Source organism: Ovis aries, chromosome 1, assembly GCF_016772045.2.
Source record: "Ovis aries strain OAR_USU_Benz2616 breed Rambouillet chromosome 1, ARS-UI_Ramb_v3.0, whole genome shotgun sequence".
Lineage (NCBI taxonomy): Eukaryota > Metazoa > Chordata > Mammalia > Artiodactyla > Bovidae > Ovis > Ovis aries.
Window position 1 is genome coordinate 10,930,421 of NC_056054.1, and position 26,654 is coordinate 10,957,074.

At 34.8% G+C, this 26,654-nt stretch overlaps 1 protein-coding gene and 1 non-coding gene across 5 annotated transcripts in view; one reads left to right on the top strand and one right to left on the bottom strand.

Annotated features, from left to right (window-relative positions):
* AGO3 (argonaute RISC catalytic component 3) overlaps positions 1 to 26,654 on the top strand; it is a 125,481-nt gene that overhangs the window by 65,876 nt on the left and 32,951 nt on the right. For all 4 annotated transcript variants that reach the window (XM_004001795.6, XM_060393682.1, XM_042245406.2 and 1 more), the window contains 7 exons: positions 8,945 to 9,079; positions 13,015 to 13,102; positions 13,228 to 13,375; positions 13,819 to 13,938; positions 15,805 to 15,927; positions 16,229 to 16,362; positions 21,150 to 21,334. In XM_004001795.6, the coding sequence (XP_004001844.1) occupies positions 8,945 to 9,079; positions 13,015 to 13,102; positions 13,228 to 13,375; positions 13,819 to 13,938; positions 15,805 to 15,927; positions 16,229 to 16,362; positions 21,150 to 21,334 (933 nt within the window). The remainder of the gene's footprint in view (positions 1 to 8,944; positions 9,080 to 13,014; positions 13,103 to 13,227; positions 13,376 to 13,818; positions 13,939 to 15,804; positions 15,928 to 16,228; positions 16,363 to 21,149; positions 21,335 to 26,654) is intronic.
* Positions 376 to 482, bottom strand: LOC114111240 (U6 spliceosomal RNA). Its single transcript, XR_003587317.1, has one exon. It is a non-coding gene; the product is annotated as a U6 spliceosomal RNA (small nuclear RNA).

The following is a 26,654-nucleotide window of genomic DNA, read 5'->3' on the forward strand; positions in this document are numbered from 1 at the left end:
AACCTGATCAAAGAATCTAGAAAAGCACACAGGCATCATCATACTCAGTATCAAAGAGTGAACGACTTTGCCATAAGATTAAGAGGAGGATGCTTTCTCTCACTACTTCTATCTAACATTGTGCTGGTGGTCCAAGAAAAGTGAAAGTGTAATATTGTAAAGGAAGTAATACAACTATCGCTGTTTGCAAAAGACATAATTGTCTACATAAAAAAATCTGAAGAAATCTACTCCCCCCAAAAAATCCTACTAGAATTAATAGATGCATTTTGCCAGATCACAAGACACTAGTTGCATAATAATACTAGCAGTATAATAAATAATACCGGCATTCAGCAGTTGGGAAAATGAAAAACACATGTACTATTCAGAATAATATTTTTGAAATATTTAGGAATAGATTTTTTTTCATCTTTTGCACAGGGATCATGCTAATCTCTCTATCATTCCAATTTTAGTACAGGTAGTACCAAAGCGAGCACTAGATAGATTTTAAAAGAGATGTGTACACAAACCCTCTACACTGAAAGCCTATAAAACTTTCCTGAGAAAAATAAGAAAGATAAATAAACAGAGATACCATGTCCCTGGTGGCTCAGATGATAAAGAATCTGCCTACGGTGCAGGAGGCTCAGGTTTGATCCCTGGGATAGGAAGATCCCCTGGAGAAGGGCATGGCAACCCACTCTAGTATTCTTGCCTGAAAAATCCCATGAACAGAGGAACTTGGCAGCTTGCAGTTCATGAGATCACAAAGAGTCAGACACGCAGACCATGTTCTTGCCGCAGAAGACTGAAATAGTTAGGATGCTCATCATTCCCAAATTGATCTGTAGACTCAACACAGTCCCAGAATCTCACCAAAAATCTCACTTAAAAAAAAAAAAAATAAATTGACAAGCTGATTTTAAGATTTACTTGAAAATGCAGAGAATCTAGAACAGTTAAAACCATTTTGAAGAAGATCAGAGTTGGAGGATTTATAATCCCTGATTTCAAGACATGCTATAAAGCTACAGTAAGGAAAACTGTGATACTGAGGTTTTAAAGATGGACATATAAATCAAGTTACGAAATGGCTACAGATACTACACTTGATCTTAGCCAAAAAGCTAAAAAATAATTAGAATAGCTATAAACATCTATGTGGTTGATTGATATTTGACAGAGGGGCCAAATTCAATGGGGAAAGAATAGTCTTCTCAATGATACCAGAACAGTTGGGTATTTGTACAAAAAATAAACATTAAAACTGAGAAACTTCTAAGAAAAGAGGAAAAATATTCATGCCCTTGGAGTAAGCAAAGATTTCTTTGTATGTTGGAAACCTAATCTAAGTGAAAACCATCTCTTAAGAACACTGTTAAGAAGATGAAAAGGCAAGCTACTGAAATTTGAAAAAGTTTCAAATATTTGCATAATATATCCTGAACAAAAGATTTGTGTCTAGAATATATGAAAAGCTTACATAACTCAAACTATTTTTAACAATGGTCAAAAAAATACACTACACAAAAGATTATGGGAATGGTCAATAGCACCTGAGAAGATATTAAACATCATTGCTCATCAGGAAAATGCAGATAAAAACCACAATGAGATATCACTTCACTCTTGCTAGACTTGCTAAAGTAAAAAACCCAGCAATGCTAAGTGTTGGCAAGAATGTGGAACAATTAGAAACGGTAGGAGTATAAAACAGTACAACCACTTTGAAAAATATTTTGGCATATTTTTAAAAATTTAAATATTTTCTTGTCATATGTCCTAACTATTCTTAGGTCTTTTCCCAAGAGAAATGAAAAAAAAAAAATAGGTCCATACAAAGGTTTGTACATGTTCATAATAACTAGGATCTGGAAACAACCCAAATGCCCAGCAACAAGTAAACTGAGAAACAAATTGTGATTTATTTACACAATGAAATACTATCCAGCAATTTAAAAAAACTAATTTATAAAATGGTATGGATGAATCTCAAGTAAGATGTGCAAAAAAGCCAAACAAAATGTTGTATACCATATAATTCCATTTATGTGAAATTCTGAAACAAATTTATTATGAAAGGAATCAGATCAGTGGTTGCCTGAAGCAGATGTGATGGAAGCTGATTAAAGAGGGGCAGGAAAATACTTTCGGGGGTGATGACATATTTTGTCTTAATTGGAGTGATAATAGCATAGAGGATGAGATGGTTGGATGGCATCACTGACTCAATGGACATGAGTTTGAGCAAGCTCCAAGAGATGGTTAAGGACAGGGAGTCCTGGCATGCTGCAGTCCATGGGGTCGGAAAGAGTTGGACACGACTGAACAACTGAACAAGAACAACAAATAGCATTGAGGTATACGTTTGTCAAAATCATTGAGCTATACAGTTAAAATGCATTTTATTGTATGTAAGTTATACCTCAAATAGTTTTTTTTTAATGAGACGTCACATCCCCAGAAAGGCTAACATTAAACTCTTAAACTCTGCTTGTGAGAGAGTTAGTTGTTAAGACCACTTTGGAAGATTTTGGCATTATCCAGGAAAGTTGGAGATACACATCCTTAGTTCAGTTCAGTCGTTCATCCCCTTGGACTGCAGCACACCAGGCTTCTCTGTCCATCACCAACTCGCGGAGCTTGCTCAAATCAGTGGACTCATGTCCATTGATTCAGTGATGCCATCCAACCATCTCATCCTCTGTCTCCCCTTCTCCTCCTGCCTTCAATCTTTCCCAGTCAGGGTCTTTTCTAATAAGTCAGTTCTTCGCATAAGGTGGCCAAAGGATTGGAGCTTCAGCTTCAGCATCAGTCAGTGACTATTCAGAACTGATTTCCTTGAGGATTGGCAGGTTTGATCTCCTTGCAGTATGAGGGACTCTGAATAGTCTTTAACACTGCAGTTCAAAAGCATCAATTCTTCAACGCTCAGCTTTCTTTAGACTCAACAGTTCTACTGAGATACCACCTTTTCTATTAGAGAAATATACATGTGTATGTATATCAAAAAGGCCATCTATAAGATATTCATAACATTATTCTAATAACCAAATGAAAGTGCCAGCATAAAGAGTCCACCACCATTAATAATCAGACTTTTGTTTGTTTGGTTTTTGCCGTAGGACACCTTGTGGGATCTTAGTTGCCTGGCCAGGGGTTGAACTTGGGCCCCTGGCAGTGAAAGCACAAAGTTCTATCCACTGTCCACCAACATTAAAGTGGATAAACTGTATTTCTTCAGTGGAGTGTTAGGCAAAGCAATGGAAATGAAGAAAATAGTTATTAGTTTAAATGAGTTAGAAACATGTTTAGCAAGTCTCAAAAAGATTATATGTTTTATGTTTCCAGTTAGATAAAATTGAAGAACTGGAAAAAATAAATTGTCCTTAGTGATCTGTACCTATGTTGTAATTCTGAAAAGAAAACAAAGTGACTACCATAAGAACCAGGATTTGAGGGTTGAAGTGTAAGTTAAGGTTGGGAATGGGATAGGGAAGCGGTTTCGAGAATACTACCAATATTTAGTTCTTGATCTGAGTGTTGGTTATGTGAATATTTGTATTCACTTTATAATTTAGTGACCTTTTAGTGACCCTTTAGTAAATATATTTTTTATTAAAAACAGAAAAACCCAACCCTTTGATTTATCAATATCTCCTGAGTACTATTGTCAGTAATACTTTGCTAGTTAATGATAGGCATGCAAGATGTCTAACATGGCCTCTAAATTGCTCACTATTACCATAAAAAGGCATTGTATAATAAGTGATCTTAATTGCTGTTCTTATACTTTCAGAGCCATGAAAGTAAATGTATAAAATTGAGGCACATAATCTCTTAGGAGGTTGAAGTATAATTGTAGTTAAGTTTTTACGTGGATCCAACATTATTTACTGCTTTATTTTATACTCTTCATTTGGACTTGGACTAATTTGGAACATGTAGTCCTTATTACCTTAAATATGGTAAATATTTTTTATTTTTTCACATCTGTATTTTAGCTGCATCCTAACAGAAAATTTCAGTTTTGACACAGTAAAGTACAAACTAAAGAATCCTAATCACTTCTTCATAGAACATTCTTCCATTCAGCTTCTTCAAGGAGTTAGTGTACATTGACAGAATGATTTTGCCTAGAATTAAAAGCTCAGTAAATCAGAGAGCAAAAGACATGAGTAGACAATTCTTCAAAAAATGAGAAAAAGACTTCTGATGAGTTTCTGCCATGTTCCGTTCACAAGTAGGTATCTTACACTGAATCTTCACACTAATGCTGTAAGTAATGGGTGTTTTGCTAATTTTCCATAAAAATGAGTGGAAATTCTGAAAAATGATAATTAGTCTGGATATAGAATTAAAATCTGTTTCATTTCCAAGCTTATTTTTTTGTTGTTGTTATTCTAATGCTGCTACCCATGAAAAGAAGAAAATAAACCTAATTTTAAAAATAAGGATAGGGACTTTCCTGGTGGTCCAGTTTCTAAGACTCTAAGCTCCCAATGCAGGGGGCATGGGCTCAATCCCTGCTCAGAGAGCTGCATCCCACATGTTGCAACAGCAAAAAAAAAAAAAAGAACCTGCATGCCACGACTAAGACCTGGAGCAGCCAAATAAATTAAAAAAAAATTTTTTTTAAAGGATACATTTCCAACAGTGAAACAATTTTTTATCAATTATCAATAAGTGAGTTATAAAGTATCACAAAACCTTAATAAGAATGATTTTTGCCAAAGTTGTGTATCACCTGTACATATATAGATACTAGCAATCTAAGTAGTTGGTAATATCTCATTTTGTACAAATTCCTCAAGTTTTTTATTTCTCAATTTTATTTATCTGCATTCCAGCACCTGCTCATTTATTTTGTTTATATGAATGTGGTACAAATGTATCCATCTGACTGATGGTTATTTAGGTTGTGTCCATTCTTTTTATCATTATAAACTGTACTACAGTGAGCATTCTTATTCATGTTGCCCTCCACAGATACAGGATTTTTGTAGAGCATATATTCTAGTAGAGTGGAATTGTTGAGTTGGAAATTATGCTCATCTTCAAACTTACTACAAATTACCATTTGCTCCTGACTATATCAGTTTATATTCATACATACTGTATGAGAATTTTCATTCTTCATTCTTCCTTTGGCTTATTGTCAGCTTGTATTGTCCATTGTAATGTTTTTGGCCCATTTTGATTGGTATAAAATGATAGCTCAATAGAGTTTTTATATGTATTTCCTTTATTACAAATAAAATAGTAAAAATTTGTTTTTTGACATTTCGGTTTTCTCTTCTGTGAAATACCTAGCCATGTCTCTTTTGGCACTGTACTGTTTTAAGCTTGATTTATAGGTACTCATTACATATTCTGGATAGTAATCATTTGTTGTGTGTATTATACATATCCATTTGCCTGTTGTTTTTTAGCTTTGTTTATGGTACCATGTTTTTAATCGTTTTTGTATCTTAAGAAATTCTTTCCTGCTTTCAAGATCATAAGGATGTTCTATCTTTTCCTTTAAATGTCTATTTTTCTTTTCATGTTCAGTTCTCTAAATAGGAATTTATTTCCTATGCTGTATAATTTAGACTTTGAAGGATACTCTGCTGGTCTCTGTGTTTGTCCCCACAGTCTCTTGACTTGAATAGGATTATAACAAATCTTGATGAATGTTAGGGCAGACCTTATTCTTAGAAACTCTCTTAGCTGTTCTGGTTTCATTTCTCTTTCATCTTAATTTTAGTATCAGCTTCTTAATTTCCAGAGGTCAAGAGGATTATATCTTATTGGTATTTGATTGAAATTGCTTTGAATTAACAGATTAATTTATAAATAATTTCTACCACTAAGGTATGCTGCTCCATTTATTAATATTTAGATCTTCTATAGTAGTAAAGATACCTATTATTTCAGTGAGTCTTTACATCTTTTGTTTAGATTTTATCCCAAGTATCTTACACTTTTTGTTGTGATGTTAAGTGGTATCTTTTTTTTTAATGGTATCTTTTTTTAAATTACATTTTAAGTTGGTTGCTAGTATATAAGAGTATAATTTATTTGTATCTGTTGACCTTAAATCTAGTAGCCTTACTGAACTCTCTTATTCTATAATTTATCTATGGATTAGAGGGTTTTCTCTCTCAACATTCGTACTGTGAAGAATAATAATTTTGTTTCTTCCTTTCCAATCCTTTTATCTTTTATTTCTCTTAACTTGGATTCCTATGCCAGCTAGCACTTTCTATTAACTTAGGTTGAATTTACCATAGATTTTGATGAATAACTTTTATCAAATTAAGGAAGCTCCTTTCTAGTCTTGGTACTGTGAAAATTTTAGTTATGGTGCTGAATTTTATCTGATGCTTTTTTCAGAGCAGTTGTCTATAGAAATGATTGTACATTTATTCCCCTTAGTGTTTTAATGTCATATATTTTGTTAATAGGTTTTAAAAATATTAAATGTAAATATTACTTGTTCAGTTAAACTGAGTTGATTTGTGAAAGGGGATGAAGGGAAAAATGCATGTATATGTAGGTTTATAAAATGTTAGGGATAGAGAGACAGATCCTTGCTCTTTGAAACCCATGCCTAATTCAGCTGTATTCACTGATTTTATCCCATCTTGTGTAAGAGCTTTCCTTCATCTCAAATGCCTACATTGCTGTAGGGAAGATGGTAAATAGTAAAATGATTAAAATTATAAACACTAAGGAAAATTAATAGAATATTAAACAGGATAATATTTGTTTAGTAGTTTCAGCTCTGTGAGATAAGACGAATTAATTGTGAGTGCTAGTATTATAATAATCCAGTGAAGAAAGTTTACCTGTAGAATTAAAGGAAAGACAAAATAAGCATGTCAATGACCATATATTTATTTTCCTTTATCCATTTAATTTTTTTTATTTAACACAGAAGCAGTATATGTTTATTTGATATATTTCCTGCCAGTCTCATTTTAATGTACAACAGTATTCTCACATTTTTAATAGAAGAATGTAGGTATACAGTTTTTTAATGTATAAGATTTAAATAAGATACCCAGAATGCTGATACAGTCTTATCAGTCTCTCTTTTTTTAGTTAGCTTGAAATTATAAAGGTATTTCTAAAGCTTATTTGGGTGGAAATACAAAACCAACATAACTATCCATCACTAGGGACATGTAGTAGATCCAGGTAGTGAGATATCCTGCAATGTGAAAAAGAATGATATAATTCCTTATTAGTACGTATAAGATCTATCTGCAAGAAACATAATGAGAAAAAGAAATCAAAGCCCAAAATAGTGTTTCTAATTTTTTATCATTTGTGTTCTTTTTCATTAAGAAAGGAATGAGATATATATTCACTTAATTACCATGCACCCAAACTACAGAATAATATGAAGCCATTAAAAAGAAATTATTGACATGGAAAGTTCTCTAAGACATTGTTAGTTTTAAAATAATAATAAAACAATAAAGCAAGTCATAAAACATTTATTATCTGATCTCATGTTTTTAAGATTTATATATCCATTTTTATCTCTAAGTGTATATTAAAAGAACAAGATATGGAAGTACAAAACCAACAGAGCTATCTATTGTTAGGGACATGTAGTAGGTCCATGTCCATAATTAGTACATGTAGTAGTTAGGTATTAGCTACAAATAATGGTTACTTCTTAAAAGATACTTGGAGACCAGATGTCTTTACTGTTTATGTTATTTAAATTTTTTGTGCTGAGACTTCATTCATATATTATTGAAATAACATATATATTGTTTATATATATGTATATATATACATATATATTGAAATAATAATATATATTCAATATATATTGAAATGAAAATGTAATATGTGCTCACTATTAAAAAATAAAGGTTTAAAAAAAATAAAAAATATCCGCAATAGTCTCACCATCTAACTACTTAAAGTCTTATTAAATATCCTTCCAGGGATGAGGGACATTTTATGAAAGACACTTAAACCTAAACCAAGGAGAATAAGAGAAAGGGCACCACTGTGGACATGTTTTTTAGGTAGGGAAATAATATGATAGCATGTTGACCCGGGTGGTAAAGAATCTTCCTACAATGCAGGAGACCTGGGTTCGATCCCTGGATTGGGGAGATCCCTTGGAGAAGGGAATGGCAACCTACTCCAGTATTCTTGCCTGGAGAATTCCATGGACAGAGGAGCCTGATGGGCTACAGTCCATGGGATCTCAAGGAGTCAGAAACGACTGAGCGACTAGCACTTTTCACTTTTCAGCCTACTGTCTGTTCTAGTTTTACTTTTCACTGTACCCCCAGTATCTTTTAGCACATAATAGCAGCCCGTAAGTATTTAAGAAATGAATGATGGTGATCTGCTAACTATTGGTGAAGCTCTCTTCCAGTTCCAAAATCCAGGATTAAGAAGTCATACTAGTTGGCTCCTCGAAGACTGCTTATTGTAGCTAGATAACATTGGGCAGATGTTGTTACTACCTGTAGCTTGGATTAGCACTAGTAACATTTAATACCATTGTCTTCTCAAATCTGTGCAAGACAGGGAAAGCTCGCCTTAGAACAGATAAGCAATCTGGGGTGGCACGAAAGGCTATGTTTAAGAAATAATACCTAACCTTGTCTTCTGAGGCATTCTGGCCTTCTTTGTCCCTTTATAGGCCTTGTCTCATAGCCAGAACACTGCTCTGTACATGTATTAGGGAATGGAAAGATTCAGTTACCCATAATGAAAAAGATTATAAAAACTGTAATATTAGGTTTTTCTGTTGTTGTGCTTGTCTTGTAGTCAAACAGGTCAAGTTGAAACTGCTTAATTTTGGAAATTTTTTTATATGTATTGATATATAGGTATATGTAAGAGGGTAATTTTAACTCTATAATTAGTTATCATGGAGCCTTAGATTGAGTTTTTTTAAGGAAACATTAATTTGTACCCTTTGTGTTTTTCTTCTTAGTTTCTGCCACTGCCTTCTACAAAGCACAACCTGTAATTCAGTTCATGTGTGAAGTTCTTGATATACATAATATTGATGAGCAACCAAGACCTCTGACTGATTCTCATAGGGTAAAATTCACCAAAGAGATAAAAGGTGAGTTCATTAGCATTTGGAACAACTTAACTGTAAAATGCATGAATATAGTAAACTTTCATGGAAATTGTTTTAAGATTTAAATCTGTTCATGTAAAATCACCAGTAAAAATATGGATTAATTTTAAAATGCTGCATTAAATTCATTGTCATAACATCTTAGGTAGTGTTTCAATGAAAGAAATACCAAGTAATGGAATTAATACTAGCTAATTTTTTGTTGATACTTTCCCTTACTAGCTGAAGGCATAAAGAGGTATTCTCATAGAAAAATGCTCCTATGATACTGTCTAAAATAGGAAATTTATTCCCAAAACATTGACACTTCGGGACTGGAGCCATTCTTTGAACATATTTTAATATAGTGACTTCTTTATTTTTCTGAAATGATAGCAGAATATTTTATTTCTTTGTAAATTTATAGATGTGGGGCTAGCCTGTTTCATGTGTTGTTCTAGAGCTGAAACTTAGTAACTTCATGTACATTAGTTGACCGTTGATCTTGTCTGCTTTATAGTTAGTGGCTAAAATTTATACAGAGGTCTTACATCATATATATATTTTACTAATGTAAATTCATTTCTACATGGTCTTCCAAAGGGAAAAATTAAAAATTAATTTCAGTTATAGTCTAAAATTTATATTTTGTATACATTTATTCTTTATATAATTGTAGCTTTCTATGTAAATATACAGTTTTATGTGCAAACCCATATATAATGGGTTTAGCAGCAATTTAATTTAATCAGTGTACTTTATCAGCAGTTTAAGGGATTTTTCAAGAATAATTTTGATTATGTAAGATTCTTGCCTTGTTCCTCACTTTGGAACTTAGTCCTCATGTAAGATGTGACTCCACTGTATTTAGTTCTTTATTATTTAGGCACAAAGAGAAATTCGATATTCTCTAATTAGAATGAATACTAATTCTGTTTGTAATAAGTGTTACATCTTAAATAGTCAGAAATAATTATGTTGTTTAATTTTAAGGTTTTACCTATTTGTTGCAGGTAATTTGAAGTTTGTTTTCTGAACATCTTTCAGTCCCCCAAATCAGTTAGTATAGTTGAATACATCCTGCTAGCTCCGGTAATCATTTATTCTGTGCCATTCAGTAACCAAGAGAGAGAAATAGTCATTGTAGTAAAACATTTAAAGGAATTTCCCTCCTGCTTTGAAGATGAGCATCTATTTATCTCAAGACTTTTGTCAGAATAAGAAAGTGTTATATATTCTTGTATTGCAGCCATACCATTGTCCTGTCATAATCTGTATTAACTGCACAGTCAGCTTTGTTGGAAGGTAGTGCATTACCCACCATTAATATGTGATCATCTAAATGCCATGGTTTCCAGTGGAGTTGCTGCTTAGTTACCACCTCTGATATCATGAAGTCACTTACATTATTTTGCGGTAACTATGCAATCAACTCATATCACCACTCTATCACAGAAAATACAAGATGTACAGAACAAGGATTCAACTGCTGCCCGAAGAGCATGGACTCGATCTTAACTTCAACTGCTCAGGGGGCCAAAGAAATGACTGAAAAAATGACTAGAAAGCATTATAAAGTTGATGTTATAGTGAAGGTAAAGCCAAGTTTATAGGTTCAATATTTGATTTATTAAAGCCAAAAACATTTTTCGGTTGGATGGAGGGTTTGGGGAGGGACCTGGGCAGAGAATTATCTAGTCCATTTTTTTAAAAAATTTCAATTCTTTGCTAACCCCTGAATTTGAATCTCACCCTTAGGCACCTATGACTGTAGATTTGGGGTAGAAAAGTATGAGTTAGATCTAATTGACAAACTGATGATTTTTTCCTCCATTCAAAGCCAAGAAGGCTTTTAAAAAAGAGAGAGCTCTTTAAAGTACATCATGTATTCCTATCTCAGTAACACAGAATCAAAGTTACATGTTTTAAACTATATATTTGAGTTTAATTTTTAGTCAGCATGAGAAATTTGATGAAAACTGTTTAATAATGGTATAAACTATGGTATAATGAATACACTTCCTAGTACAATACTCATTTCATTCCAGTTGAACTTTTTCCTAAATAATTAATAATTACTTTAGGGTGGTTTCTTTGTACAATAATTCATCATAGTTAAATAGCAGAAATACTGGAGGAAGTTTATGGTAAAAGTACCATACGTATGTACGAGTGTCGGTTTTATTTTTGATAAAAACTTATTTACTAGGCTTGTAGAACCTTACTGATAATTTTTTTTTTAATTCAAAGGGGAGATTTGAAAACAAATTGCTAAGTGGTATAGATAATGGAAATTTGTTTTAAATTTTTCCATCATGTTTTCCCCCAAACAGTATTTTTACATCTTGTTTACTTCATATAGTTGGTATTTCCTTCTTGAAAGATCTTCTCTTGGTAATATTTTCTATTTTCATTTATAATATAGAAGCATAATAAATGCTCTAATTGACGTGAAAGTTTAGTTTTATAAAGATAGTTACTAACAAAAACTATTTCTCACTGACTCAGTTAAGAGTACTTCTCAAAAAACCTCATACCAGTCTGGTGTAGTGGCACTGTGTCCATTTAACATCTTAATTTGTGCTGATATGTCATAAGAAAATATTACTGTGATTGAACTTTGTGTTTGGTTCTGCAGTTAGTAGATAGGAAAATAAGTTATACTGTAGCAGGGTTTCTCAACCTTGGCACAATTGATATTTTGGGCTGGATAATTCTTTGTTGCAGTCGGGGATGGGAGGTAGTGCTGTTCTGTGCGTTGCAATATAATTTAGCAGCATCCCTGGGTCCACCCATTCCTAAATCTAGCATCCACCAGATGCCAATAGCACCCCCAGTTTTAACAATCAGGGAAGCCCCCAAAAATGTCTCCAGACATTACCAAATCTCCCCTGGAGGTCAGAGTCACCTCAGGTTGAGAACATCTGCACTATGGGATACATAGGTACAAAAGAAAAAAAAAATTTCAGTCACAGTAGCTACATTTCTTGTGCTCAGGAACATTAGTAGTGATTTTAGTACAGGTGTAGAAATCATATCATCTCAGAAAATCCTTTTGGACACCATTGCTTAGGAAAATTCATCCCAGAGAATTTCAGCCAATGGTTTAAAAGCCCACAGCTTCACCTTCTAAAGCAGACCTGGGATCCTCAAACCCCTAGGGTCCACAGACAGACTCATGGATCCACTAACATCTAAATTCATATGCTGCATTAAGTGTATGTTGCATTTTTTTGAGAATTTATTGCTTTTGTCAGATTCCCAAAGAGGTCATTGATTCCATGAGAACGTCTGGATTACTTGCTGCAGGAATTAGTTTGGTTGCATTCGCTATTTTGCCCTGATTTCTAATGGTCAGTAGTGAAAGAACTGTGTCACTATATTATCCTTTAACAGAGTTGTCACTCCACTTCTGTTAAAAGGGCCTGGGATTTTTTTTTTTTTTTCTTCCTTGTTTAAAAATCTGTGAAGGACTTTCTTCATGAGCTTTATGAAATTATGATCTTCAGTCAGTATGTGATGCCTGGGGAGTTGAGATATCACATACTTTGAAGGTTACAGAATGTTTTGAGAGTTATGGTAACTCCTTTCCATTGCTGCTTCCCTCTCCCAGCATATAAACCTGCAATATAAGCAGAGCTTTTTTATAAAATTAATGAAGAACTTTATCCCTTGATCTAAAGGCTTTGCAAATTTTATGCTATTTTTTAATAGCTTGATAGAATAGGGAAATGGTTTGGAGTTAGGTCTATCATGATTGTACCCATTATTAACTATGTGTTATATATATATATAATCCTTTGTTAATCATATCGCCTATTTCACAGATTTTCTGTCTGTTTAGAATTTTGAGTTCTTATAGTGGTGAACAGGCTTTAGAGTTATGAATATGTCACTTGTGACAGTTCTGTAACCTCAGTTTTTCTTGTTGGGAACAGGTCTGAAGGTTGAAGTGACTCATTGTGGAACAATGAGACGGAAATACCGTGTTTGTAATGTAACAAGAAGGCCTGCCAGTCATCAAACGTAAGAAAAGCTGGTGTTTGTCAGAACAGAGATGATGTGAGGCAGCTTACTCTAGTTGGTAGATTGGGTGTTTTGCTTGTTCCTAATGGGATGAATTGTTAATGTGTAATTTTTTTTTTTTCCAGCTTTCCTTTACAGTTAGAAAATGGCCAAACTGTGGAGAGAACAGTAGCACAGTATTTCAGAGAAAAGTATACTCTTCAGCTGAAGTACCCACACCTTCCCTGTCTGCAAGTGGGGCAGGAACAGAAACATACCTATCTGCCACTAGAAGTAATGTGTTTAGGCTGCTTATTAATATCCTCTTATTCATCATTCTGTTAAGATTTTTAATGTCCTGTAACTTACTTCATACTCACATTTATTTTTAAATTGAACTGTCTTTAAATTTCCTTATTTATTCTGAATTTTCAGTTATGAAATAATACGGGAAAAAATTCATCCACAGTCCTGCCCCTCTAAACATAACTGCTGTTAACATTTTGGTACACTTCTTTTCAGCCTTTTCATCCAGTGTACATTTTACCTGATTATAATCATACTGTGAAGCAGTATTATTTACTGCTTTTCTACTTGACATGATATTAAACATAAGTGGCTTAATGGAGTAGATTTTAAATTTTAAGTTAAATTAAGATTTAAAATGTCACATTTAATTGCACTCAATTTTAAGAAAGATATATATATCTAGTACAAAACTTTTTTTCCATTTGTAGGTCTGTAATATTGTGGCAGGGCAACGATGTATCAAGAAGCTAACGGACAATCAAACCTCCACTATGATCAAAGCCACAGCAAGATCTGCACCAGATAGACAAGAGGAAATTAGCAGATTGGTTAGTACTTACCCCAGAAATAGAAATTTAAAACATATTAGGGTGAGCTACTAAAGAAGAATAGCTACCATATCAGCTCATTATCATTTCATGGGCTGTCAGAATTAAAAGAGATTATGGAAGTATTCTAGCGGTAGTCTAGGGGTAAATCTTAGTGAATTCTATGAAGAAGGTTAGAGCTTTCTAATTTAACCCCAAGCTCTTTAGTTAGATTCAGAACAGATAATCTCAGAACTAATGTTTCAGTTTAGTGAACTGAACTTTGATCACCTCCTACCTAAAATAGGAAACGAAAGTCCAGGTTTTATGACTAGCAATAGTGAGAAGCTAAACACACAAAGTAGGATTGCTTAGCCCCAGTATCAACACTGGTAGCTGTATAGGATGAATAAAGAAGTATAAGACAGCTCCTGCCTTATGGAGTCTCTAAGCTCTCCTTATTCTAAATGGGGAGAAAAGAGATATTAATACATTATAAAACTGACAGAATTAGGGCGAAGTGAAAAATAAAGGCACCTGGATCTTATCTTGAAAGTTAGTTGTGTCTGACTTTTTGCTACCCCATGGGCTGTAGCCTGCCAGGCTAGCGCTTGGAATCTTAACAGCTCCAGGTTCACAGTCTGACTTCTTTACTCACGGTTACTGTTGCTGCTGCTGCTGCTAAGTTGCTTCAGTCATGTCCGACTCTCTGCGACCCCATAGACGGCAACCCACCAGGCTCCTCCGTCCCTTACTATATTTATAATTATAGCATCCAGTAGGCTAGAACAGTGACTGAGAGTAGGAACTCTAGAATCAGAATGTACAGATTTCAGATTATATGTCACTTGCTTAGCTATATGGTTTAGACCAATCATTTCACTTTACTAAGCTTTAGTTTTATCCTCTGTAAAATAAAAAGTATAAAAGACTTATTTGTAATTAAGGTTATTGTAAAAATCATAAAACATTTCACACCAAGCACATCATCAAGCAAGTCTTGGTAAATAGTTGTCATTCTTAATAATCTTACAGAAATGAATGGCATTTAAGCTTGAAGGAAAAAATCATTAGCGCATAATTTAGAAAACTTTTCCTGCTTATTGTGGGGTTATATATGTAGATTTACATAGTGTTTTTACTAGATTTTTTACTCAAAGACTTGAACATTGCCCTTTTTGTAACCTTATCTGACCTTTACCCTGAGACTAAAAAAATATGTTTTGAAAAACACATTATAGCACACTATAAGCATGAATTACACTTCTGAGATTACAATAAATTCTTTGCATATATTGGTATATTATGTAAAAATTATAATCTGCATCTCATCTTGGCTTTCTTGTCTGTCTCAAGTGTATCTCTTTAAGTAAATTTTATCTTCTGCTGTGTTTTATTGGAAAATATTCAAGTAGATTTTATATAATTTGTTATCAATTAGGGAAAAAAGCTTAGGATTATTGATATTTGCTATCAAGCTCTACATAAAATTTTAATAGTATATGTCCAGATCCTCTAATTAGAAGTCATTAACCATTTTTAGGTCAGGTATTTCTCTTGCAATCTCTTGACCACCCTCCCCAAAATGTATTAGGCTTAACCATATAAAATTACCATTTTCATGAGTCATAAATAGTTGAAATTTCTTATTACCCAACCTAATACAATTAAATATTCTACAAATGAACAGGAAGTTCACAGACCTCTTACTGTCCACTTATGGTCTGTAGTCCCCAGGTAAAGAATCTGCTCTATATTTTGGGTTTTGGGTACCATTATCTAGACCTATTATAAAATATTATTGACACAGTGAAGAAAAAAATTAGAGGGCTCTAAAGGGAAATTAGGGGAATTTTGAAAGTAACTACAAACCTTTTCTGTTGTTAGGTAAGAAGTGCAAATTATGAAACAGATCCATTTGTTCAAGAGTTTCAATTTAAAGTTCGAGATGAAATGGCTCATGTAACCGGACGCGTACTTCCAGCACCTATGCTCCAATATGGAGGCCGGGTAAAACCTCTTGATATCATGTTTAAATTATAAACATACAGTTTCTGTGTTTGGAGAGAAGGACATCCTAGCTGAGTCTGGAATTTAGAAAGTATTTTACATTCCAACAGTTTTTTTGTTTCAAGATGAGTATCTTTGCTTGAAATTAGTGGAACTTTTGTTTTTTTGTGATAAAAATATAAAATATTGATTTAAAAAAGCGTATTCCAGCAATTTGAAATGCTTATTTTCACCTCATTCAAATAAGTTATATAGTAAATGTTTTGCTCTTTTTTGCCTTATTATTTCTCTTTCTCTGTAGAACCGGACTGTAGCAACACCAAGCCACGGAGTATGGGACATGCGAGGGAAACAGTTCCACACAGGAGTTGAAATCAAAATGTGGGCTATAGCTTGTTTTGCCACACAGAGGCAATGTAGAGAAGAAATATTGAAGTAAGGCTTGTCATTAGTTTCACTTTGGGACCATTTTGTGTTTAAATTTTGTATTTCAGTTTTAAATTATTCAGCTAATAATCTAACCAACATTGCCTCAATATGAAGTATATTTAATCAATGAACCTTTAAAAATGTTTCTTCTCAGTACCTTGATGAAGATTCTGAATTTTTTGGTCATATCCAAGTCACTGATTGATTCTTATAGGCATTCTAATAGACTAGCTTATATGATATAGCAGAAGTACCATTGACTTTTGATGGCAAATAGGTTAGATTTAATTCCCAGGTTTGCCACTTCCTAACTTTATTACCATGAATAATTTATTTAATCTTATTATGCTTCTGTTTTTACCTTTTAAAAATAGAGATAATAGTACTTATTTACTGAATGAGAATTAAATAACATCCTTGTTTCTCAATTGAGTTCCTTAAAACAGTCATTTAACTTCTCATTTTCACTTTCCAAAATTTGGCCTCCATCTCCACTACTTTTCGTCTTCTCCAGATTCTTTCCCTCATCAATCTTCTGTTTAAGTTTAAAACAAGTCTTCATTTTGCCTCGACACTCTCAGGATTCCAGGCTTCCACTCAGTCTCTTTCCTTGAAGTTTTAGTGCTCTACTAAAATTGATTCCTGGAATCAATTTCAAGCACAAAAGTATCTTTGTGCTTATCAGTTCTAATGGTCTATTCTCAATAGCTGAGAAAAGAAGGGAAGCTAAAGGCAGAGGAGAAAAGGAAAGATATACCCATTTGAATGCAGAGTTCCAAAGAATAGCAAGGAGAGATAAGAAAGCCTTCCTCAGTGATCAGTGTGAAAAAATAGAGGAAAACAATATAATGGGAAAGACTAGAGATCTCTTCAAGAAAATTAGAGATACCAAGGGAAAATGCAAAGATAGGCACAATAAAGGACAGAAATAGTATGGACTTAATAGAAGCAGAAGATATTAAGAAGAGGTGGCAAGAATACACAGAAGAACTATACAAAAAAGAACTTCATGACCCAGATAACCATGATGGTGTGATCACTCACCTAGAGCCATACATCCTGGAATGTGAAGTCAAGTGGGCTTTAAGAAGCATCACTACGAACAAAGCTAGTGGAGGTGATGGAATTCCAGTTGAGCTATTTCAAATCCTGAAAGATGATACTGTGAAAGTGCTACACTCAATATGCCAGCAAATTTGGAAAACTCAGCAGTGGCCACAGGACTGGAAAAGGTCAGTTTTCATTCCAATCCCTAAGAAAGGCAATGCCAAAGAATGCTTAAACTACCACACAACTGCACTCATCTCACAGTCTAGCAAAGTAATGCTCAAAATTCTCCATGCCAGGCTTCAATAGTACATGAACCGTGAACTCCCAGATGTTCAAGCCAGATTTAGAAAAGGCAGAGGAATCAGAGATCAAACTGCTAACATCCACTGAATCATTAAAGAAAGCAAGAGAATTCCGGAAAACACCTATTTCTGCTTTATTGACTATGCCAAAGACTTTGACTGTGTGGACCACAACAAACTCTGGAAAACTCTTCAGGAGATGGGAATACCAGACCACCTGACCTGCCTCCTAAGAAATATGTATGCAGGTCAAGAAGCAACAGTTAGAACTGGACATAGAACAACATACTGGTTCCAAATCTGGAAAGGAGTACATCAAGGCTGTATATTGTCACCCTGCTTATTTAACGTCTATGCAGAGTACATCATGCCAAATGTTGAGATGAATGAAACACAAGCCAGAATCAAGATTGCCAGGAGAAATATCAATAACCTCAGATATGCAGATGACCCCACCCTTATGGCAGAAAGGGAAAAAGAACTAAAGAGCCTCTTGATGAAAGAGAAAGAGAGGAGTGAAAAAGTTGGCTTAAAACTCAACATTCGGAAAACTAAGATCATAGATAGCATCTGGTCCCATGACTTCATGGAAATAGATGGGGAAACAATGGAAACAATGAGAGACTTGATTTTTGGGGGCTCCGAAATCTCTGCAGATGGTGACTGCAGCCATGAAATTAAAACATGCTTGCTCCTTGGAAAAAAAGTTATGACCAACCTAGACAGCATATTGAAAAGCAGAGACATTACTTTGCTCACAAAGGTCCTTCTAGTCAAGGCTATGGTTTTTCCATTAGTCATGTATGGGTGTGAGAGTTGGACTGTGAAAAAAGCTGAGCACCGAAGAATTGATACTTTTGAACTGTGGTGTTGGAGAAGACTCTTGAGAGTCCCTTGGACTGCAAGGAGATCCAACCAGTCCATCCTAAAGGAAATCAGTCCTGAATATTCATTAGAAGGACTGATGCTGAAGCTGAAACTCCAATACTTTGGCCACCTAATTAGAAGAACTGACTCATTTGAAAAGACCCTGATGCTGGGAAAGATTGAAGACAGGAGGAGGAGGAGATGACAGAGAATGAGATGGTTAGATGGCATCACCGACTCGATGGACATGAATTTGAGTAGTCTCCGGGAATTGATGATGGACAGGGAAGCCTGGTGTGCTGCAGTCCATGGGGCTGCAAAGAGTCGGACACGACTGAGCAACTGAACTGATTCTGACCCATTATTTTTTCAAAATTTGTGCAGCATTAGATACAGTTGACTGCCTTACTGACAGTCTCTCCATTCTTGCCTTCCTGGTTTCTTTTTATCACTTAGGTTTCCTTTCTCCTCTGTCTCCTCTCCTTTGGAAAACCAATCTTTGGGGCTGTGGCCCTCTTGAGGACTTCTGCTGTTACTGTTGTTTGAGGAGTTGTGCTATCGTGAAAAGAGTACCAACTCCACTTGTGATGAGCTCCATTCTAAAACTTTAGGCTTCTGATTAACGAAGAATAACATTTTTAAAGTTTTTCCATTTGCCTCTTTAAATCCTTTCTCCATGTTCATATATTTTGGACAAAGAAACTGAACACTGTATGCCCTCAAACTCTCTGGTGTTTTTTTCCATTTACACTCATGCCGCTCTTTACTGAAATGCCTCTATTTTATCTCTACTCCTCTAAATGATACTCAATCTTCTGTGATTTGCAATGTGGAAATAATCCATAATAGTAAAGTTAGTAGTTTGTCAGTATCCTCTCCATTTGTACTTGTCACTGCCTGTGTAAAATAAAGTTATAATATTTGTGTAAAGTTCTTATCTCCTCTCTAGAATCTAATCCTAAGAAAAATTGTTATTGTCTAAGTCCACTAACAGACCTTATATGCCTGTAATGAATAGTTCTTGAGTGACATAGAGATCAGTTTACCCCAGGATCAATTCAGAATTTGTTTTGCCTCCCTCATGTGAAAAAAGTTTTTTTTCCTATTTAATTCTGTTCATGCATGTGTGCATGCTAAGCCATGTCTAACTCCTGGCGACTCTATGGACTATAGCTCGTCAGGCTCCTCTGTCCACAGGATTCTCCAGGCAAGAACACTGGAGTAGGTTGCCATGCCTTACTCCAGGGGAACTTCCCAACCCAGAGATCGAACCTGCGTCTCTTACATCTCCTGCATTGGCAGGCAGGTTACCACTAGTGCCACCTCCTTTTTATTAGCTCCAAATCTCTAAATGTATGTCTTGAGGTTCACGTAGTATATTCTTTCTCCAAACTTGTTATCCCCTGACTTTCAAGTAAAATGTCTGGAGCACAGTTAAGTACAATGCTGCGATTATCTTTCTTGACCTCCAGAGACTAAAGAAATCACCTCCAGTTGTTTTTCAAGCTTTGAGGTACTCTTTTCATTTTACATTTGTTATTCGTGGCTTGATAGAAGTCTCATAATCATTGGGCTTACGGCTCTTGTTCAGGCTAAGTGAAGATATTCAACTTCATACTTTCTTGAATTAGATACTAATAAGGAAAAGGAGGAGGAGGGAATTCCTACAAACTTCATCTCTGTCCTGAGGGAATCAGAGTTTTTGAGCAAAGACCATTCAGATCCTTGACTTAGGGATGTATTTGTTTTAAAAACAAGTAAAGTGATTGTTAAACCTCAACATTATTACTTATTTATCCTAGGCTAAGTGCAGAATTATTAAAGTGCTGTCTACCTCTTTTTTTTTTTTAATGTTTTCTTTTTTTTTTTTCCTAAATCTTTTCTGAGGACAGAATCTTTCCTGCTATCCTAGTTTCAAATAGGTATTATTGTAGAAAGAAATTCTGAACTAGGTCATAGTTCTGGGTCTTGCCACTTATCTAAGCATTTGATTTTGATCTAATACTTAATGTCCCTGAAGCTATTTTCAGATCTGTAAAATGGTGATAACACCTTACCCTACCACCTTCTTATGAATCTTGTCAGGATCAAATTAGAAAATGTATAATAGCTTAAATTTATCAAGCTTTTACACCAGGTCTTGGGCAGTGCACTAAGTGCTTAATGTGTATTATCTCATTTAATCTTCACATCAACCCTATATTGGAAGTAGTCATTTTACAGATGAGAGAAACTGAAAAAATGTGCCTGAAATTCTATAGCTAGCAAGTAACAGAATTAGAACTGGAACCTGTCATGCTAATTCTAGAGCTGAGCTCTTAACCAGCACACTCTATTACTGATATCCTTTGTAAACTACAAAATGTCACATAGCCATAAAATAGTGTTCTTAGTTTGCAAAATAGATTACTGACCAGTTGCTGGCCTTTCACATCACTAGTCTGGTGACCTCTTGCTATATGGAGCACACAAATCTTTGCTTTGTTTTCCATTCCCTTCCCAAACTTTCCATTACTACTTTTTAGATGTTGATAACTAGACAAAAGCTTTATTTTTAGTGATTTCTCCTTCCAGGGGTTTCACGGACCAGCTGCGGAAGATTTCCAAGGACGCAGGGATGCCCATCCAGGGTCAGCCTTGCTTCTGCAAATACGCGCAAGGGGCAGACAGCGTGGAGCCCATGTTCCGGCATCTCAAGAACACCTACTCAGGGCTGCAGCTCATTATTGTTATCCTGCCCGGGAAGACACCAGTGTATGGTAAAGATACCGTATTAAGATTGCATTTTTCCTCAGGTACTTTCTATTCCTTTCAGGGACTTGCCTGGCGATCCAGTGGTTAAAACTTCAAGCTCCCAAGGCAGGGGACGTGGGTCTGATCCCTAGTCAGAGATCTAAGATCCTGCTTGCCAAAAAAAAAAAATTCCTTTTAAAATTATACTAACACAAATCCTAAAACTTTCAAACATAAAAATACATTTTATAACTATAGTCTTTAAAACCATGTATTGTTACTATAAAAAGAGAAATCAGGAGAGCAAACTAAATAGTCTAAGACTCTATGAAAAGAATTTCAGTGAAGAAGGCATTACAAAACAATGATCAAGAGAAGAATCGTATATTAAAAATGTCATTGAAATAACTTGAGTATCAGTATAATGTAATGTTAAAAGCACAGGCTGTAGAGTCAGACTCTGCTGCTTAATACCCAGGTATTGCCAGGTGTGCTACTTGTGTGATACTACCTGAATTACTTAACTACACAAAGCCTGGGTTTCCTCATCTGTGAAATTGGGGTACTACAAATATTTAATCCTTAGAAGGTAGTTGTAAGGGTTAAATAAATTCACATATGTAAACAGGGCTTCCCTGGTGGCTAAAATAGTATAAAAAATCTACCTGTAGTGCAGGAGACCCAGGTTCCATCCCTGGGTCAGGAAGATCCCCTGGAGAAGTGAATGGCTACCCACTCTAGTATTTTTGCCTGGAGAATTCCATGGACAGAGGAGCCTGATGGGCTACAGTCTGTGGGATCACAACACTTTTATGTAAACAGGTTTATGATAGCACCTGTGGTGTAGTGAATGCTCAGTAAATGTTAGCTATTATTAGTGTAAACAAGCAAAAGTTTATGAGAGTAATAAGTTAAAAATAAATCATTTAAACATGGAAAAATACAAAGAAAGTATAATTTTCAAATTCCTGAATGGACTATAATCATTTAAACTTAGGATAATAGAATTAACATAAGAAAATTTATTTGACTGCATAAAAATTAAATTTTCTGTATATCACAGAGGTATAACTAAAATTAAAAGGAAACCATAGAACATCAAAAATGTTTGCAGCAAACTGAAACAACAAAAGGCTATAGTTTTTTTTTTTAAGGCTATAGTTTATTATTAAAGTATTCATATGGATCTGTTATTGTAGTCAAAGGAAAAAATTTTTATGTTCTCTTAGATTAATAAATGAAGAAAATAAACCAAAATTTCTCAAGAAAAAACAAGTAAATATTTGAGAATATGCTGGTTTACACCAATAAAGAAATAAAGAAAAGCACAAATTGATAAAATGACATTTTTATGCTACTAAATTAGCAAATATATTAAAATACTGTAATACCTAGTGATTGTAATATGCAGTGAATCTAGTATTTAACATATTGCTGATGACAGTACAAATTGATAATATCCTTTCATCGAAAGTATAAAAATGTGTTTTCAGTCACAAATTAAGTATTTCTTATTCCAAAAATATGTTCAAAGGAAAGAATTCATAATGTAAAAAAACTGTGCACAAAATTTTCATAGTGATATCTGTGACATTAAAAATCTAAGAACTGGTTTTAAATAGTAAGTTTCTGGTGGTGAAATAATATGTAGTGATTAAAAATGATGGTTATAAAAGTCAAAAGATATTTTTTACGTTGTGATAAAATACAGAAAGGATTACCTTGTTTTGTGTCCCCGGATATGTTCCAGTGTCTCCTAGTTTATAGTCTATGGGAACTTGAATAGAATTTATACCCTACTGTTGTGTGAAAATTGTATAAGTCTTCCTTGTGTTCAATTGGATCATGATGCTTTTCCGGTCTACTGTATCCTTTTACTTTTCTGTATATTCATTCTGTTAAATCTTGAGAGTTTGATATTGCAACTCCAACTAAAAATCTTAATTTATCTACTTAGAAAATAATTGTAATATGTAGTGGAACTATATGTAACTTTGTTCTGTGTTTTTCAACTCTCCTGTAAATGTGCTATCATAGTTTCATAACTTAAAAAATAAAAGAGAAAGAAAAAAATACAGAAGGTGTTAAAGAATTTGTAAATCAAGGAAAGAACAAATAACTAAAAAAGACCAAGGACATAAAAGAAATACAAATGGTCAGTTATCTATGAAAAGATGCTGGGCCTCGTTAGACATTAAAGAAATGTGAATTAGAATAAATTATTTTTCACCAACAATGATAGCTACTTTTGACAAAGATGTAAGTATACACTCTCATACACTGTTGCTGGGAGAGAAAGTTGATATTATCATAGCCTCCTCCACACTGATCTTCTTGCCTGCATTCTCTTTAGTTCACGTTCAGTCCATTTTCTACACCACTGCACTCAGTGGATTCAGTGAGTGATTTTTCTAGCTAATAGGTTTTACTTTTTAGAACAGTTTTAGATTTACAGAAAAATTCAGCAGATAATATAGAAAGTGCTTATATACCTTCTTTCCCCTGTACACAGCTTTCCCTATTTTTACCATCTTATATTAGAGTGGCACATTTAATGAACCAGTATTGATAAATTGTTATTACATATTATCCACAGTTTACATTAAAGTTTACTCTTTGTACAGGTCTGTGAGTTTTGACAAATACACAATGTCATTGTCTACTATGACAGTATCAAAGAGTAGTTTCACTATCCTAAAAATCTCCTGTGCTCTGCTTACTCATCTCTCCTTCAGTCTCCTCCATCCCCTGACAATCACTGGTCTTTTTAAGTCTCTATAGTTTTGCCTTTTCTAAAATGTTGTATAGTTGAAATTACATGGTATGTAACCTGTTCTGAACTGGCTTCTTTCAGTTAGCAATATTTAAGATTCTATCTTGTCTTTTTGTGGCTTACAAGTCGTTTCTTCTTAATGTTGACTATTAATTGTGTGAGTACTACAGTTTGTTCTACATTTACTTATTGGAGGATATCTTGATTTCTTAACAATCTTTGGCAATTTAATGCTGCTGCAAACATTCACATGAGGTTTTTGTGTGGACAGAAGTTTCTAACTCAATTTAGTAAATAAGCAGGAGCACAATTGCTTTATCAAATGATAAGACTGCCAAGAACAAAAACAGTAAAGACCTAACAGAGGCAACAGAGGTGCAAGAACACACAGAAGACCTATTTAAAAAAGGTCTTATCGACCGGGATAACCACAATGTTGTGGTCACTCACCTAGAGCCAGACATCCTGGAGTGTGAAGTCAAGTGGGCCTTAGGAAGCATTCCTACCTTAAAATCCTAAAAGATAATCCTGTTAAAGTATTGCACCCAGTATGTCAGCAAATTTGGAAAACCCAGCAGTGGCAACAGGACTGGAAAAGGTCAGTTTTCATCCCAGTCCCAAAGAAGGACAGTGTTAAAGAATGTTCACACTGCCGAACAATTGTGCTCACTTCCCATGCTAGTAAGGTTATGCTCAAAATCCTTCAAGCTAGACTTCAGCAGTACTTGAATCAAGAACTTCCAGATATACAAGCTGGGTTTAGAAAAGGCAGAGGAACCAGACATCAAATTGCCAACATTTGCTGGATCATAGAGAAAGAAAGGGAATTCTGGAAAAACATCTACTTCTGCTTCATGGACTATGCGAGAGCCTTTGACTGTGTGGATCACAACAACCTGTGGAAAATTCTTAAAGAGATGGAAATACCAGTCCATCTTACCTGTCTCTTGAGAAACCTGTATTTGAATCAAGAAACAGCAATTAGAGCCTTACGTGTAACAGCTGACTGACTGACTGGTTCAAAACTGGGAAAGGAGTACAACAAAGCTATATATTGTCACCCTGTTTATTTAACTTATATACAGAGTACATCATGAAAAATGCTGGGCTGGATGAGTTACAAGCTGTAATCAAGATTGCCAAGAGAAATACCAACCACCTCAGATATGCAGATGATACCCTCTAATGGCAGAAAGCAAAGAGGAACTAAATTGCCTCTTGAAGAGGGTGAAAGAGGAGAGTGAAAAATCTAACTTAAAACTCAACATTCAGATAACTAAGATCATGGCATCCAGTCCCATCACTTCATGGCAAATATATGGGGAAAAGTGGAAGCAGTGACAGATTTTCTCTTCTTGGGCCCCCAAATCACTGAAGATGGCAACTGCAGCCTTGAAATTAGAAGACACTTGGAAGGAAAGCTATGATATACCTGGACAGCTTATTAATTAAAGCAGAGCCATCATTGCCAATAAAGGTCCATGTAGTCAAAGCTATGGTTTTTCCAGTAGTCATGTACAGGTGTGAGAGTTGGACCATAAAGAAGGCTGAGTGCTGAAGAATTGATGCTTTTGAATTGTGATACTGGAGAAGAGTCTTTGAGAGTCCCTTGGACAGCATGGAGATCAAACCAGTCAATCCTAAAGGAAATCAACCTTGAATACTCATTGGAAGGACTAATGCTGAAGCTGCAACTCCAATACTTTGGCCACCTGATACAATAGCCAAATCATTGGGAAAGACCCTGATGTTAAGAAAGATTGAAGGCAAAAGAAGAGGGTGGCAGAAGTTGGATAGCATCACTGACTCAATAGACATGAACTTGGGCAAACTTCAGGAGATAGTGAGGGACAGGGAGGCCTGGTGTTACTGCAGTCCGTAGGCTTGCAAAGGGTCAGACACGACTTAGTGACTGAACAACAATAAGACTGTCAAATTGTCTTCCAAAGCGACGTACCATTTTATTTTCCCATCAGCAATTAATGAGAGTGCCTATTCATTCAGCATTCAGTATCTGACAATTTTTTGGATTTTAGCAATTCTAATAGGCATGTAGTAGTATCTTGTAATTTTAGTTTGAAGTTTGTTAATAATACATACTTGAACACATTCAGTTGTCTTCATTTCACATGCTAGCAAGGTAATGCTCAAAATCCTTCAAGCAGGGCTTCAACAGTATGTGAACTGAGAACTTCCTGATGTACAAGAGGGATTTAGAAAAGACAGAGGAGCCAGAGATCAAATTGCCAACATCTCTTGGATCATAGAAAAAGCAAAGGAATTCCAGGAAAACAGCCACTACTGCTTCATTGACTATGCAAAAGCCTTTGACTATGTGGATCACAGCAAACTGTGAAAAATTCTTCAAGAAGATGGGAATTCCAGACCACCTTACCTGTCTCCTTAGAAACCTGTATGCAGGACAAGGAGAAACAGAACTGGACATGGAACAACGGACTGTTTCCCAATTGAGAAAGGAATATGTCAAGGCTGTATACTGTCACCCTGCTTATTTAACTTATATGCAGAATGCATCATGCAGAATGCCGGCCTGGATGACTCACAAGATGGAA